Source organism: Nelumbo lutea, chromosome 8 (assembly GCF_056320005.1).
Source record: "Nelumbo lutea isolate HS-2025 chromosome 8, American lotus-T2T, whole genome shotgun sequence".
NCBI lineage: Eukaryota > Viridiplantae > Streptophyta > Magnoliopsida > Proteales > Nelumbonaceae > Nelumbo > Nelumbo lutea.
Window position 1 is genome coordinate 12,124,829 of NC_142691.1, and position 16,584 is coordinate 12,141,412.

The window sequence follows — 16,584 nt, forward strand, 5'->3', positions numbered from 1 at the left end:
TCCACATCTCCGGTAGAACAAATAAGCTAACGAACCAACTGATCCATCCCTCAATTGGCTTACCAACCAGTTGGTTGGCACCTTGAAGATGTATTTCAATTGGGTTGTAAGGGAGTACTGATGTAATTGGGGTCAAAGCAGGTGTGCACTCTTCATGAGTCCAGATCACCTGCCAACAAAATACCTTACAACACCCTAACAACATCATCTGACACCGCACATACCTTACAACACCCTAACAACATCATCTGACACCGCACATCTCATGCATTGGGTGGGTTTCACTTTTATGGTGGCCCAATTTTATAGTGAGATATGTGGTGCAAGATAAAATTGGTTGGGTGTTAGAAAGTGTTTTGTTGGCAGGAGATCCCAACTCACTCTTAATTGGGGCAATGGATCAAGTCAATTGGTACGTGTCATCAATGTTGGGAGGAGGATTATAAGAGCTTTGGATGTGATGGCTGTAATATGCTAGTCATATTCAACACTATAGCATGGAAATGAGATCTCCTTAAAGCAAAATTTGGAGAGAGAATGACTGTTCAGGGTCAGAATTTTTAGGCCCAAAGTATTGTTGGGGTAGGTGCCGGTTCAAAATTGATGCCAATTTATAGGCAAATGTGAGTATTTGACATTTTGAATGTTTATAGATCTGCAGTGGAATTCAGAAATATGCTTTGGGCCTGTCCATACTTTTCGGAAATTTTTATGAACACTCTCAAAACAGGATGTGGTGTTTCCAATGTGCAATGCTATTCACTCAAAGGAGTCAAAATTATTGATTTAGGAGATCCGGGTTCAACTACACATTGAAAACATCTTTCATCAATGACAAATATTCCTGATGTGCGGCTGTAGGGTGTTCTGCACAAGCTTGAATCTCATACCCAGAAGAACTCTACCCACACCTACCCACGCCTCATTAGCCATTGCGGTTGTATATTCAGAAATCTGCCATGTTTGAAAGTTATCATATGAGTAGGCGTGGGTAGGATTATTGTGGGCAGGAGATCTCAATTCGTTGTGCACAGATCTTTGCATTATAAGGCTACTTGATTGATGAGATGTTCCCACTATACAACTGTTAGTATCATGTTAGTAGGCGTGGGTAGGATTATTGTGGGCAAGATATTTCAATTCGTTGCGCACAGCTCTTTGCATTATAAGGCTACCTTGATTCGCCGGAAACCGGGTAGTTGATTTAAGATGAAAACTGGGTAGTTGATTGGCAGGTGCAGCAATAACGGCCGGTCCTATTTCACGAACGGGTCCATAATCTGCATAATTACTATTTTAGCCATATCTTAGAGCATTATTACCGTTAGTTTTCTGGTGGACAAAAATGGCAAAATAAAGAAAGCTCGAACAAGTGAAATCCTCTTCTGTTGATGTCTCTTTCTCCGCAGGCTGCACGGAAAAACAAATGCGTACTCTACTGTCTCACTCTCGGCTACTCCACGCATCTTCTTCTCTTTGGTTTTCAATTCTTGTCTCCAGTAGAAATTCCACCTCGAGAATTATCAGTTTCCGCCATCTGAGTCTCTTCAAAAGCTTCGAAGCATCTCCTTCTAGACGAACTTTTGCGATCATGGCTGGAAGTGAGGATTTCGTGAAGGGAAATGTCTTTCCCAATGGAGTGGCAGTTATCACCCTCGACCGCCCCAAAGCACTCAATGCCATGAACCTAGGTGCTCATTTTTACTTTGTTTTTCTTCTGAATTCATTAATTGACTCATTGAGTCATCGTAGATGTAATTAAATTTGCACATTGAGGTGTTTTAAGAGATGGATTGGGACTTAGAATGTTTAGTTTGCATTGTTTTAATGCGAGACGATAAACATTAAGTAATTTTCAATTTTAAGCTAATATTTTTCTTTATTATGAAATTTGATGGTTAAGTGCTCTGGAGGAAAATGTTGTATTGTGGTTCATTCTGGGAGTTCAGAGATGTAAATTGGCGTTCTTTCTGTCTTCAGGTCCCACCTGGATGGTATCAGTAATTACTTAAACAAATTGGGTGGAATACCATATTCTGCCATGGGATTCGCTGCTCTCTTTTGATGGAGTAGCTACTAGCTACTGGCACTAGGATTTTGGTGTAACTATGCTCCTAGATGTTTTCTTGCAATGGGGTTATAATTATATTAACTTGTAACTGATATCTAATGCAGATATGGATATCAAATATAAAAATTATCTCGATGAATGGGAAGCAGATCCTAGAGTCAAGTGTGTTCTGGTAGAGAGCAGTTCACCTCGTGCCTTCTCAGCAGGTAAACCTCCCCACCCAAGTAAAGAAAGAACTGCAACAAGAAAAAAACAATTCTTAATACCTCTTATAGATGTGTCATTTAGTTTTAGAAAATTCATATTATTTCGTATTTTTGGGTGCTGGGTAAGGTCTGAGGGTAAATGCAGTAATGGATATTAAGGGGGTTATTTCTGAAATCCAAAAGGATAAAACCACATCTCTTGTGCAAAAGGTTTTCTTACAAAGCATGTCTTGCATTTGAAATTCTTGTTTCATGGTTATTTAATTGACTGTGGTTGTTATGAGGTGTCCATTGCATGATTTCTTACTGGATTATAGTTGCTCACTTGTTCTTAATAAGTGACATGTTGAATTCTTGCCAATTCGATAACCCATACATTAGTTTGATCTGCAGGTGGCGATGTGAAGCAGATCACTATCAGACGTAAAAAATCAGATATGATTGAGGTGTCGTGTCTTTTGACACTATATTCACAATCGACATGCCCAGCACCACCTGGTCGTTAATAAAAAAATTTGGAGAAATACTGAACAATAGCCTTTTATAACTCATTATATTTGATTTATTAATTAGTAATGGTTATTGACTTATTGTTAGTAGGGGAAGGAAGTGCAGGGGAATCATAGTGGATCTCCCAGAGATGAATGTATTTGAAAATAGCAATCTAGTAGAGGATTTATCAATGAATTCTTAGTTACCAGTTACTTTTGAGAGCATATGTTCCTCTTGGCAAAGTAAGAAGACCTGGCTGGTTGTCTTCTTTACAATTTTAGACTCTATCAAATAATATTAATTTTCCAATGGTTGGTTTCACAGGCCCATAGTTAAATCGTGACATGTTATAATTTCAATAGTCAACAGCACCAGCATGCTTAATCCTGATTTACAATTTGATTACTCATATTGTAGAACTGTTAGCAATCTAGAATCTAGGCAAAAGTGAATAGTAAAAGAATTGCATTTTCTGTATTTAACATCAACCCAATGTTTTAAAATGATGAAAGGTGAGGTAAAGCATTAAAGTGTTTCACTTGTCTAAAACATGAGGTGTAAGCCTCATGGTCATGCCAATGAATTAATAATTGTGTTAGATGCATTAGTTCTTATTTTATTTTTTATTTTTTTATGTTGTACTGGGCCATTTTCTGTTCTAGTTGATCAAGTAGCTAGTCTATGTGTGTGTGTGCGCACGTGTACATGTGTATGTGTGTGGGACATTTTCTGTTTTAGCTCTTATTTTTTTATGTTCTACTGGACCGTTTTCTATTTTAGTGGATCAAGTAGCTAGTCTATGTGTGTGCATGCGCGTGCATGTGTACACATGTACATATCATTCTCCAAACTTTTTTGCCTTAAGGTAATCAAGTTTCTTCTTTCCCTGCTTTGAGAGGCATCTTGAGGCTCATATGTTTGTCCCTGGATAAAATTTAGATAATTATAGGTAATTTTCCTAGTTGAATTGAGGCTCTTGGAAGGAATCATAATTGCAGTAGGACTCTTGTTCCGAGGTGATTTTAGAATGAGTGCAAGAAGGTTTCCTGGTTGGATTGAAACTCTCAGAAAAGTATTTTTTTAGGACTTCTCTGGAGTGTCCTAGTGTTATTGGACCTCTTAGAGAACACTCAAGTGATTTTTTTTAATAGTGTGCTTTTAAAAGAGTTTTAAAGCTTATTATTATATGGTAAATAATGTAGTTTGAAAAATGAATTTGGGATTTTTTTTCCAAGTATTCCAATGGTATAAAGATCCTTGGATAAATCTAATGGATGGTGACTGTGTTAGATAGTGATTTCTAAGTGGTTTCTTAGTGTATGACACTGTTGTATGAAATGATTTAGTTGTTATTAAATTTTGCAAGAAAGGGTTGTTTGTCAAATTTCTATTACTTAGGTCTGTAATTTCAGATGTGTTGTTAAGCCTCTTTGCAATTATAGAAAGCCTTTATTAACCTGACCATGTATTAAAAAGCGGAATAAAGATTTCAATCCAAGAGTAGAGGGATAATATGTTGTTATGCCACTTGTGGTTGATATGCCATGTATTAAAAAGCCTTTATTAACCTGACGATTGGCTGATTCTCTAGCTAGGGCTGGAGTTGAAAATTTTCAATTGGAATGGGGCTGTCCAGGACCAGATGGTATCTTGTAATGTTGTAGTTTTGTTTTCTCCTTGTAATCTTGCTGTCTGGTTTGTTTTGTGGAAGCCCTTTCTTATAAACCTCTCTTATGGAGGTCAAATCTTTCTGTCTGGTTTTTTTCTAACCGCAAGGATTTGATCTCCAATTTTCTTTCTTATAAACCTCTCAACTATTGTTTCCCAGAAGGATTCATTCCCTAGGGTTAACCCCTAAAGGAAGGCCAAGATCACCGACCATTGCCCAATTGCACAACCCAAAACTGTAGCACACTCCTCCATTTCAAATTCCATCCCCCCCCCCCCCCCCCTTTTAATGCAACCAAACTGCACCTTGACAAGTTGACTCTCAAACTTGATACTCTTTCCACTATCTCCAAAATTTTCCTAAATTCTCTCACACCTTGAATACCCCTAAACCCCCCAAAATCAATGTGCGATCAGCAAACTACAGGTGAGAAACCACTTGAATCAAACTCCCCACCCTAAAGCCTCCAAAAATATCTCTCTCATCAGCCTTTCTTAACAATTTGCTAAAGAGATTTGGCTTACCGGTCATGTGGTTAGAGGCCCCTAAGTCAATGATCCAAGGGGAATCAGTGGTAGTGGTGACATGGAAGGCAGAAGTTGTATTACCCGATGCAGATGCAAATGAAGTAGAAGGAGTACCACTAACTGAACTGTTCATCTGTCACAAAGCCCTACCATATGACTCCAAGTGATTACAAAAGGAATTCATGATATCTTCCTTGGGGTCAGAACTAGTGAAGTGGTCCCGAGTAGTACCAACAGACTGAGCATCTTGGGTTGCTACATTTGCTGCATCATGTGTTGTATTCGGCTTCTTATGACCTTGCACATTATTCTGTTCTTGGTCCTTCACAGCCCACTTTGGCTTCCCATGAATCTCCCAACATGTGTCACATGTATGTCTTGAACATTGACAGTGGGTACAAAACAACTTGTCCTTATCATCAACCTTCTTGGAGTCACTTTTCTTTCCCATATTGTTACCACCCATTGTAGCTATTGCTACCTATTGGTTCCCCTTAGTTGTAACCATCACACTCCGCTTACTTTCCTCAGATTGAACAAGGGCATACACCTTTTGAACTGAAGGCAACTCTTTACTGCCTAAAATCTGAACTCTAAGAGGTTCATATACAGGGTTTAGCCCCAACAAGAAGGAAAAAACCCGCTGCTGAGAAAGCAAATTCTTATAAGCCTTAGCATCACCATCATGTTTCCATTCTATAGCTTGATAGTGGTCCAACTCCTTCCATACTGAAGTAAGGGCTGAGTAATAGGCTGACAAACTACGGTTCAGCTTGTAATTGGTAAATCTTGGCATAGTGTCTTTGCTCAGAATAAGTGGTTTTGGCATGTTCCCATATCTCACTAGCACTGTCTGCCCACATAAAATTCTTCTTGACATCGGGTTCCATGGCTGGAAGAAGCCAGGACATCACCAAGGGGTAATTGGCATAGGAAACATCATGTTTTCACCTCCCATACCAGTTGATCCATGGGTTGATGTAACCCTGGATGAGACAGAATCATCATTTTCCATTGAGAGCAGCACAAACTACAAGTCAAGAAACTGACCTACAGATGCACACAACCAGTCCCCACTGAATTAGTACCTTTCACAGTCTCAGTCTGGGCACTAAACACCAATCCAATCACAACTGAAATGCACAGCAGCACTAAACAGTTCGGGAGCAATCAAACAGTCCAGAAAAAGGCAATGAAATACTGTTGAAATTCATTAATAGCAATCAAACAGTCCAGAGATTTAAATCTCAGTCCCCATTGGGCTACCCACTGCACACACCAACAAATCACAGCACATACCTGTGTCAAAGGGGATCACACACCCCTGTACAGCACCTGCCCTAGTGTGCAAATCCAAGAAGGCAAGCCTTCACAGCATCGGCCAAAGAAAGAACAGGGCCTTCATAGCATCGGCTCTCTCCAACTAGGGTTACCTTGGTACTACGACCAAGGAAGAACCCAGAAGAAAACAGAAACAGTAGTTCTACACAATCCGATTAGGGTTTCTTGTCTTCACTGTCCAAGAAATCAAAAAACTGGGTGGATGGATGTGATTCTGAGGAGGAAAAAAGGACTCCTATCGCCCAGAACCTTGCTCTGTACCATATTTTCCTTCTAGAAGAGAGAGAAATGAGAGAGGAGAGGAGAAAAGAGAGAAGAGAAGAGAAGAAGAGAGGGAGAAAGGTTTGAGAGTCAAAAAGTATTGTTGGCGGCGCCCAGCTTCTTATTTATAATAACTTAACATAAAATAAGTAGAAGATTACATTTATACCCCTGGCAGCACACCCTAATAATAAACTACTTTAAAAAAAAAGAAGAAAAGAAAAGAACAAGCTGACAGCATCCTAGGCTGACAGAAAATCTAATATATATATATATATATATATATATATTAAAGGAAGGCTTTCAGGTGCCCCCCACATTCAGACTCTTTTTCAAATTTAGACACATGGCATTTTCTGAGAAGTTGCTGTTAAAGCTCACAGCCCACTACCACCACCCCCACATTCAGGCACGTGGCTTTTTCAAATTTAGACACATGACATTTTCTGAGAAGTTTCTATTAAAGCCGACAACCCACTACCACCGTTCAGACAAGTGGCCTTCTCATTTTCTAGAAAGCTAGACATGTGTCAATTTCTGAAAATTCTTGCTAAAGCCCACAACCCACTACCAAGCTACAACTCTCCACCATTCAGACACATGGCCTTCTCATTTTTCTAGAAAGCTAGACACATGGCATTTTCTGAGAAGTTGTTGTTAAAGCCCACAACCCACTACCAGCATTTCCAATCCATTCCTAAAAAAATGCAGAAAATGCAAAAGTGGTTATCCACAACCACTTCTGCCTACATTTTATCAATCTTAGTTAATCATTAACCCTCTACGTATTATAACAAAAGAAAACTATCCATATTCTAATAATTATTAAAAAACTATTTTTTGAAATAAATATTTATTGAAATTTTAATAATTATTTAAAATATTAATAAATATAAATTTAACAGTATTGATTCCATAATGTAAATTTAATATTACTGATTCCCCGTACTTAGTACGAGGTCATTCACTAGTATAAAAAATAAGTGAATAACACTAACAACAATAATCATGGAACAATCCTCCTTCTCATACATAATTTATAGATTGTTTAGTGACATTTGTTTGCCTAGAAAAAATAGGGGTTTTTAGAGAAAGCTTGTTTAGTGACATTTGTTTGCCTTTGTAATTCTGCCTTAGCTGCTCTAGGCTTCACTACATCCTCTGATGTACTTCCTCTTTTGGTTTCAATAAAAGTTATCTTTGTTCAAAAAAAAAAAAATTATTAAAGATGCTAGTACAGAAGATCTTGGAATAATTTATGATCAACTGTGGATCTGATTGTTGGGAGTCATTGAAATGTAATTACGTAATTTGGTTTGCATTGATGGATGCTTATTTTCTTTTAATGAAAATTTACTTTTATACCATCAAAAAGGGAAGATGAAATTTATGATTGGTCTTTATGTTAAGATAATCTTTATGAATGCATTATTACTATTCATGGTTTGTACTTTGTAAAGTGTCAACTTTGCATAACTTGGTTGCTTTGTGCATTTGCAGTTTGTTGCCTTCCTGTATAACTTACATTGTTCATGGCTTACTGTTGATTAAACAAATTCTATGTCAGGCATTTACTGCAGAGTATTCTCTCATATGTAAAATTTTTTACTATAAAAAGCCATATATCTCATTCATGGATGGCATAACAATGGGATTTGGAATTGGACTTTCTGGTCATGGTCGGTACCGGATTGTCACTGAGGTATTATTTATTGTAGATGGTATGGTTATGATATAAATTTCTCCTCTAATTTTCATTTTATTAGATTTTTAACATTCTTTCATTTGGGGATTTACTTCAGAGAACAGTCCTTGCCATGCCAGAAAATGGAATTGGCTTATTCCCAGATGTTGGATTTGCTTACATTGCAGCACATAGTCCAGGAAGCGGCTCAATTGGTATGCCTTTTGATTCTCCCTTCCCTTTACTATTATGATTGTCGTTGTTATGTGCATGGAATTGATCCTTTAACCCTGATGCCTCTCCTCATCTGGTTTCCAGATCTGGACATTGTATGACATTAAGCTTTACAATTACCAAAATGTAGTTTTATTTAGTGATCTAGAAGTTCCGTTTACTATTATAATTTATGTTGCTTTTCATTAACACTAGTTAAACATTATTTGTCAATTGATGTTGAGTTTTTTTTTTCTTTTTTAAGTTTTTCCGTTAACCGGGTCTAAGTGGTTGTTGATATGAATGGCCCAGCCTAGCCTGAATTTGCAGGGCCTGCAACTAGGGGGGGCCAAATTGCCATCTAGTCATTTATCATCTTATGTATTTAATGGGAATCTAATGGTAATTAACTTTGAATAAGGTTTTATTTATTTATTTTACAATTTATATTCTTCTGGGTATTTCTGTGTTTCTTTTTTTCCTTTTTTTTTTATGCTATGTTTGATATAGTGCTTTTTGTATGTTACAGGTGCTTATCTTGGAATGACCGGGAAAAGGATTACTTCTCCTTCTGATGCATTATATGTAGGCCTTGGGACTCATTATGTGCCATCTGGAAACTTGGGCTCACTGAAGGACTCCCTTCTTGCACTGACCTTGTATTTCTCAAATAATCTCTATTTGTGATACTACTAATGTATTTAATGGTACCCCTAAGTCTTTTAGCAAGTGGTTAGCATGACGAAACAGTTATACTGTTTCCAATTGAAGCAAAATAATGGTTAAATGTGGTTTATGAGTTAGTGTATGATTTCTTTTACTTGCATTCTATTCTGCATACAGCTCCGATGATACACATGAAGATGTTAATGCACTGTTGTCCAAGTATAGCAAGGAGCCTGAGGTAAAGGCCCAACTGGATTTGCTTTTACCACAAATAGCATCATCCTTTGACACACGTAAATCTGTCATTGAGACGATGGAAGAACTTGAGAAGCATCAGCTGAGCACAGAAGCTACAGGTGTGGTGGACAGACTTTAAGTTAAAGAATCAATTTCCTAGCTATATGTAGAGAACACTGTTGTGGGCCCCACATCAGTGGTCCCCACTGTGTTTGTAGGACAGCATGTGTAGTTATTTGTTTTCAGTTATAGTAGTGTCAGTTTGGGTCAGTTTGTTAATTCAGCTGTTATTTATTTCTGTTTTTATTTACTTTATTTATCATGTAAGTACTAAGGGCAGATCTGTCATTTCCATTATGTACTGAACATAACCTATAAATGCTAAGAGAGTGGCGGCGGCAGAAGTGTTAGAATCTGTCCCTCCTTTCAAATCCTTGTGTTCTCCTGTTTCTCCTCTCTTCCTTCTCCTTTCTCTCACTTTTCTTCTACTTTGTAAACCTAAAATCTATTAGGATTCAAGACTGATTACGGTCTTGATCTTCTACTTGGTATCAAAGCCTATCTAGGGATTCTCATGTGTGTCTAGTCCAGCCGACCACATGAGGACTAGCTAGGGCTGGAAGCCTTTGAAGAAGTATTCGGCGGCTAATTCTTGGAGATTATCAGGAGAGGTTCGTAGCAGCTGAGGACTTGCCGCGGCTTGCAGAGAGTTGGTAATCAGGAAGAAACAACGAAAGTTAGGGTTCAAGTAACCCTGGAAGGCAGTAAACCAGAATCCATAAGTAAGTTTTTTATTTAGTTTCAGAGACTGCAATCAGTCGAGATAGGTTGGACCTATCTAGAAGGAGAGGCCGAACTGTTTTAAGTTTGTTTCTAGGGTTTGACTGTTGGGTCGAACCCCCCTTCTCTCAGAGGTGATCAGTCTTAGGGTTTCATATTGACCCTATGATAGGTCCCACTTGTACGAACTGCTTGGAGAGTGCGGCTGAGCACTTTTTTCAGACCTACAGTTGAAACCCTAGTTCTGCTCTCGCAGCAGTGGTTTCAAAAAATAGCATCTCAGATTGCTCTTCTAGAGGATGAAAAAAACTTGATAGACTGCCTGGTACTGTGCTTGCCGATTGATTTCAGATCAGATTTGAGTTGGTTTCTTGCATATACTGTGATAGCCGATTAATTTCAGATCAGATTTGTGTTGGTTCAGATCATATTTCAGATTTCAAATCAGATCAGATTTCGGATCAGATCAGATTTCAGATCAGTTTTGTGTTGGTTTCAGATCAGATTTCAGACTTGCATTGTTTTTACTCTGTTTTCTGGTGTAGTGACTCTAACGGTTTGTAGCTACTGGTTCTTAACCAAATGTGGAGTTAAAGGTCAGCGAGAGAGTAGTTTTGGAAAAAATAGTTATGGTAGTGTATCTAAAACCGGGTTTCAGATTACAACTATGAGATTTGATGGGTCAAATTACTTGGAATGGGCTCAATCGGCCATGATGGCTATTGGAGGAAGGGGAAAACTGGGTTACCTCTTGGGAGATGTGAAAGAACCTTCCAAGGAAGACCCGACATACACCAAGTGGGTTCAAGAAAACTATTTGGTTATGGCATGGCTGTATAATTCTATGCAGCCACATATCAGCCGAAATTACTTGTGGGCAAAGACAACCAAAGAGATATGGGATGTTGTGAAAAAAACCTATTCCCAACCCCTTAATGTTGCTAGAGCCTATGAACTGAAGTGTTAGGTGAACAGTCTTAAACAAGGAGAGAAGCCGGTCTCTGTCTACTTCTCTACCTTGAAATCTTTGTGGCATGAGATTGACCATCTAGAGACCCTTGGGTGGGAGAGTCTCAAAGATGCACAGACTCATAGAAAGCAAGTCGAGACGAATAGGGTATTTGAGTTTCTGGCTGGTTTGAATTCAAACTATGACATTGTGCGACAACAGATATTGACAAGAGATAGTGTGACCCTTTCTCAAGCATACTCCCTGGTGCATAGTGAAGAGACCAGGAGGAAAGTCATGATGCAGCCTCAACCCCCTTTCCCAGCCCTAATAGCTATTAAACCTCAGTCAGGGGGTGATCCAGAAAGGGACCAGAAGAAGGAAGATAAACGGGACCTGATACGTGAACATTGCAAGAAACCCAAGCACACAAAAGACACTTGTTGGAAGCTACATCCTCACTTAGTCTCAGCAAAACTAAGAAATAAGAAGGGTAATGCTCATGTGGTCGTGAACACTGATTCAACATCTTCATCAGGCACATCCCTAGAGACTTTAGCCGCTGTCCTGGCTGCCCTCATATAGTTGGAAAAGGAAGTTGGGAGTTCAGCTCAGCCATCTCAATCACCATCAGGTCCTACCACATCAGCATTTGCACATTCAGGTACTCGAGCCTCAGCTTACCATGCTTCAGCTCTAGGTAATATTGACCACTGTTGGGTAATAGATTCATGACCATATGACTAGCTTGCCATCATTGTTCACTTCTTATCACTTGTCCTTTGGCCGAGATAGAGTATCCATTGCTGATGGCTCTCTTGTTCCCATTTCAGGCAAGAGTGACATCAAGCTATCAGATACTGTCTCTTTATCTTTTGTCTTGCATGCCCCTAAGCTTGATACTAACCTGCTTTCAGTCAGTAGTATTACTAAACACATGAACTGTTCGGTAACCTTTTTCCCTGATCAATGTGTTTTTTAGGACTTGGAGACGAGGAAGGTGATTGGGACTGGCCGTGAGATGAACGGGATCTATCTGCTTGGAGAGAGTTCTCGTCGGGAGGAGTTAGTGGATAAGAAGTTTTTTGTTTCTCAGTCTGTGAGTCCGGTTATGCTTTGGCATAATCGATTAGGTCATTTGTCTTTTAGGTCTTTGAAGAGTTTGTTTCCTGCTTTATTTGAGTCTGTTGAGTTGTCAAAGTTGAGGTGTGAGAGTTGTGAGTTTGCCAAACATTGTAGAACCTCTTATTCTTTGAGTAATAAAAGGAGTAATTCCTCTTTTGATATTGTGCATACTGATGTTTGGGGGCCATATCATATCTCTTCTATGGGTGGGTACAGATATTTTCTATTGTTTGTTGATGACCATACACGCTTTTCTTGGGTCTATCTTATGCGTTCTTGGGATGAGACTCCTGCTCTGACCCAAAACTTCCATCAGATGATTCTCACTCAGTTTGGGGCCAAAATCAAAGTCCTTAGATCTGATAATGCAAAGGAATACTTTGCGAAGCCATTGACCTCCTACCTTCTTAGCCATGGAGTTATTCACCAGAGCACTTGCCCTTATACACCACAGCAGAACGGCGTTGCCGAAAGGAAGAATAGGCATATATTGGAGGTGGCTAGAAGCATTATGTTTACCTCCAATGTACCTATTCGCTTTTGGGGTGATGCTATCCTCACGGCAGTATATCTCATTAATCGGGTTCCTTCCCAGGTTCTTGATATGAAAACCCCTTTTTCCCTTCTATACCCAGACGAGGAATTGTTCATTGTTCCCCTTAAAACCTTTGGTTGTACTTTTTTCATTCAGCTTCTCGGGCCTCATCATTCCAAGTTTGAACCTAAGGCCTTCAAATGCATTTTCCTCGGTTATGCACAAACTCAAAAGGGTTATTGCTGCTACGATCCGGTTTCAGGGAAAAGGTTTGTCTCCATGGATGTCACCTTCTTTGAGGAGACACCCTATTATCCTAGGGTTTCTCCTCAGGGGGAGAGCAGTGAAAGTGGGGCTGTTTTAAGTTTCTTTCCTTAGGGGGAGCACATTGAGAGTGGGGCTGTTTTGAGTTTCTTTCCTCAGGGGGAGCACAGTGGGAGTGGGGCTGTTCCTTTACCTATTCCGTTGGGTGATGAAGGCTGTAGTAGTGAGGGTGGTCAAAGGGATAAGGAGTTGAGAGTCTATCATGGGCGATGTAGGCAGGTTGATCCTAGTCATCGGCAGTCCCGGCCAGCTCCAGTTTCTTCTGCAGCTCCAGATCCAGAGCCTATTGAGACACCTTCCACTGTTGCCACTTCCCCTCCTGTGGATGACCTTGATCTCCTTATTTCCATCCGTAAAGGGAAACGACATTGCACCACTTCTACAACTCACAGCATCTCACAATTCTTATCCTATGATCGCCTATCTCCCTCTTACCGGTCCTATCTCACTTCCATTGCCGATGTCCCTATTCCAAGAACAGTGCAAGAAGCCTTATCAGATCCAGAATGGAAAGATGCAATGCAAGTCGAAATGATGCCCTGTTGAAGAATAATACTTGGGCACTGGTTGATCTACCAAAAGGAAAGAAGCTGGTGGGATGTAGATGGGTTCACTATGAAGCATAATGCTGATGGCTCCACTGAAAGGTACAAAGCCCGGATGGTCACAAAGGGGTTCACCCAGACTTATGGTATAGACTACTTGGAGACCTTTGCCCCAATAGCCATGATGACCACCATTCGAGTTTTGTTATCCCTTGCAGCAAATCATTCTTGGCCCTTGTTCCAGATGGATGTTAAAAATGCCTTTCTGAATGGAGACTTACAGGAAGAGGTCTACATGCAGTTGCCTCCTGGATTCTATGATATAGAGACAGGTAAGAAGGTTTATTGTATGGTTTGAAGCAGTCACCTAGAGCCTGGTTTGATAGGTTCAGGTTAGCCCTTGGAAAGTTTGGTTATGTACAGGCCCAGTCATATCATACACTATTCATCAAGAGGGTGGAGCCCTCTCTGACACTACTTGCAGTATATGTTGATGACAGAAAATGATAGCCATGAGATTGGGTCCCTCAAACAGCTCATTCATCAAGAGTTTGAGGTGAAAGATCTTGGTGCACTACGGTACTTTTTGGGTATTGAGGTTGCTAGATCCAAGTAGGGGATTTTTATCTCTCAGAGAAAATATGTTCTAGATCTGTTGGCGGAAACTGGAAAGTTGGGTGTTAAGCCTGCTGATACACCCATTGAACAAAATCACAAGATTAGTGCAGAGGGTGGGGAGCCTCTTGAAGACAAAGTTATGTTCCAACGGTTGGTTGGAAAGCTCCCATATCTCTGCCTCACTCGGCCAGATATCAGTTATGCAGTGAGTGTTGTTAGCCAGTACATGCACTCCCCTAGAACTTCTCATCTTCTTGCGGCAGAGAGAATATTAGCATACTTGAAGAAATGCCCGGGTAGAGGTATATTGCTCAAGAACAATAATCACATGAGGGTGGAAGTCCATACAGATGCCGATTGGGCTGGAAGTGTTGATGACAGAAGGTCTACCTCTGGATATTGTGCCCTTGTGGGAGGTAACCTTGTCTCTTGGAGGAGTAAGAAGCAGAGTGTTGTTTCCCGCTCCAGTGCTGAAGCGGAATACAGGTCAATGGCTAACGGAGTGGCTGAAATCTTATGGCTGAGGTCACTACTTGAAGAGTTGGGTATTGCCTATGAAAAGCCCTTAATGTTGTATTGTGATAATCAGACAGCTATTAATATATCCCACAACCCAGTGCAGCATGACAAAACTAAACATATCGAAGTTGATCGACATTTTGTGCGAGAAAGAGTTATATCACAAGAAGTGTGTCTTCCATACATCACATCCAATATGCAGCTCGCGGATATCCTCACCAAGGCTGTACCTAGGAAGAAGTTAGAGACAGACCTATCCAAGTTGGGCATGATAGATATCTACTCCCAACTTGAGGGGGAGTGTAGAGAACACTGATGTGGGCCCCACTGCAGTGGTCCCCACTGTGTTCGTAGGACAGCAATATTTGTTTCAGTTATAGTAATGTCAGTTTGAGTCAGTTTGCTAATTCAGCTGTTATTTATTTCAGTTTTATTTACTTTCTTTATCATGTAAGTACTAAGGGCAGATCTGTCTTTTCCATTATGTACTGAACATAACCTATAAAAAAAACAAAACAAAAAAAAAGATCCCTATACACCTCTTCTTTTGCCAAAGTATCTGCCAATCCATTTTCTGTTATCTTAACCCACTCCAAACTTGCATCAGGCTCCTTTGCTAAGCTATTGATTTCTCTGGTTATATGTCTGAACTTCCACACACCTGGGTTCTGTCATCCATCCAAGAAATTACTAGTTTGGAGTCATCTTCTTTTTCCAGCTTCTTAAACCCCCACTGCTTTGCTAATTTCAGACCTTGATGTAAAGCTGTTATTTCTGATCTTACAGAATATCCTATTTCCAATCGGCCCTGAGAACAAAGTTATTGCTTTCCTTGCATCTCTTAAAATCCTTGTCAGGTGCACAGACATTTTGTAGTGAGACTTTAGAAGATAGATTTGTAGTATGGGTTAGTAAATATGAGGAACAAGTGGTGCTGCCATCTCAGTACTTTACCAAATATCCAGAAACTTGATTTGGATTTTCCAAAAGCATGATAAGAAACAAACTCTGGCAATTCCAACCCCTAAATCTAATCGAATAGAAAAAAAAACGTAAATCCAAAAACTTCAGATCAGGATATTTGCTGAACTCAAATTTTCTGTGTCACAGGACCTCAAAGAACAGACAAAAGGTTGTGGAAAACTAACAACAAACACTAAAAAATAATAATTACCAACTTCCATTGGTTTAGCCAACTGTTTTTTTTTTTTCCCCTGAAGCCTTGGTTTAGCCAGCTGAAGAAGGGCCTAACAGTTGATATCAAGTAGAGGAATCATATTGACTCCTCCTCAGTCCCCCATCCATTATAGGGAAAAATTCAATAATGTCCCATCAGAGTCTATGAGACATTCATTGTGTCCAAAGATGTTAGCTGACCATGCAATTCTGGGGTTCTGTTACTGGTTTACCAGACTGTAATTCTTCTTGCCACTTAATTTTTCTGCAGTGGCAGAATGGGCTACTGATGCACTTGCAGGGCTTGGAAAAGGTGCTCCTTTTTCTCTATGTTTAACACAGAATCACTTCTCTAGAGTTGCCTCTGCACAGGGTAAAAATGGTAACGACCTATGCAAAGTGAGTTTCTCTTTGCTGTTTTAACTTTTTTGCAATTTTTAATTGTCTGTTCTCGAGGCTTCTTTAGTTAAAAAAATGTGATCCATTCTCCCAACATGATTGTTTGTATCCAGTTACATGGTGTAATGAAAGCTGAATATCGTATTGCCATAAGGTCTTCGCTTCGAAATGATTTTGCTGAAGGTGTACGTGCAGTCTTGGTGGACAAGGACCAGGTTTTGAGCTTTTCTTATGAATGATGTAATAA

At 39.7% G+C, this 16,584-nt stretch overlaps 1 protein-coding gene across 3 annotated transcripts in view; it reads left to right on the top strand.

The window, feature by feature from the left end:
* Positions 1-1,118: 1,118 nt before the first annotated feature.
* The window catches only part of LOC148842752 (3-hydroxyisobutyryl-CoA hydrolase-like protein 3, mitochondrial), a 33,271-nt gene continuing 17,805 nt past the window's right edge, over positions 1,119-16,584 (top strand). For 2 of the 3 annotated variants that reach the window (XM_088957880.1, XM_088957878.1), the window contains exons 1-9: positions 1,119-1,691; positions 2,176-2,277; positions 2,671-2,723; positions 8,135-8,269; positions 8,370-8,466; positions 8,994-9,123; positions 9,308-9,486; positions 16,210-16,337; positions 16,451-16,552. In XM_088957880.1, the coding sequence (XP_088814006.1) occupies positions 1,427-1,691; positions 2,176-2,277; positions 2,671-2,723; positions 8,135-8,269; positions 8,370-8,466; positions 8,994-9,123; positions 9,308-9,486; positions 16,210-16,337; positions 16,451-16,552 (1,191 nt within the window). In that variant the 5' untranslated portion in view covers positions 1,119-1,426. Of the gene's footprint in view, positions 1,692-2,175; positions 2,278-2,670; positions 2,724-8,134; positions 8,270-8,369; positions 8,467-8,993; positions 9,124-9,307; positions 9,487-16,209; positions 16,338-16,450; positions 16,578-16,584 lie in introns of all 3 variants that reach the window. The other variant, XM_088957879.1, reaches the window with a different exon arrangement.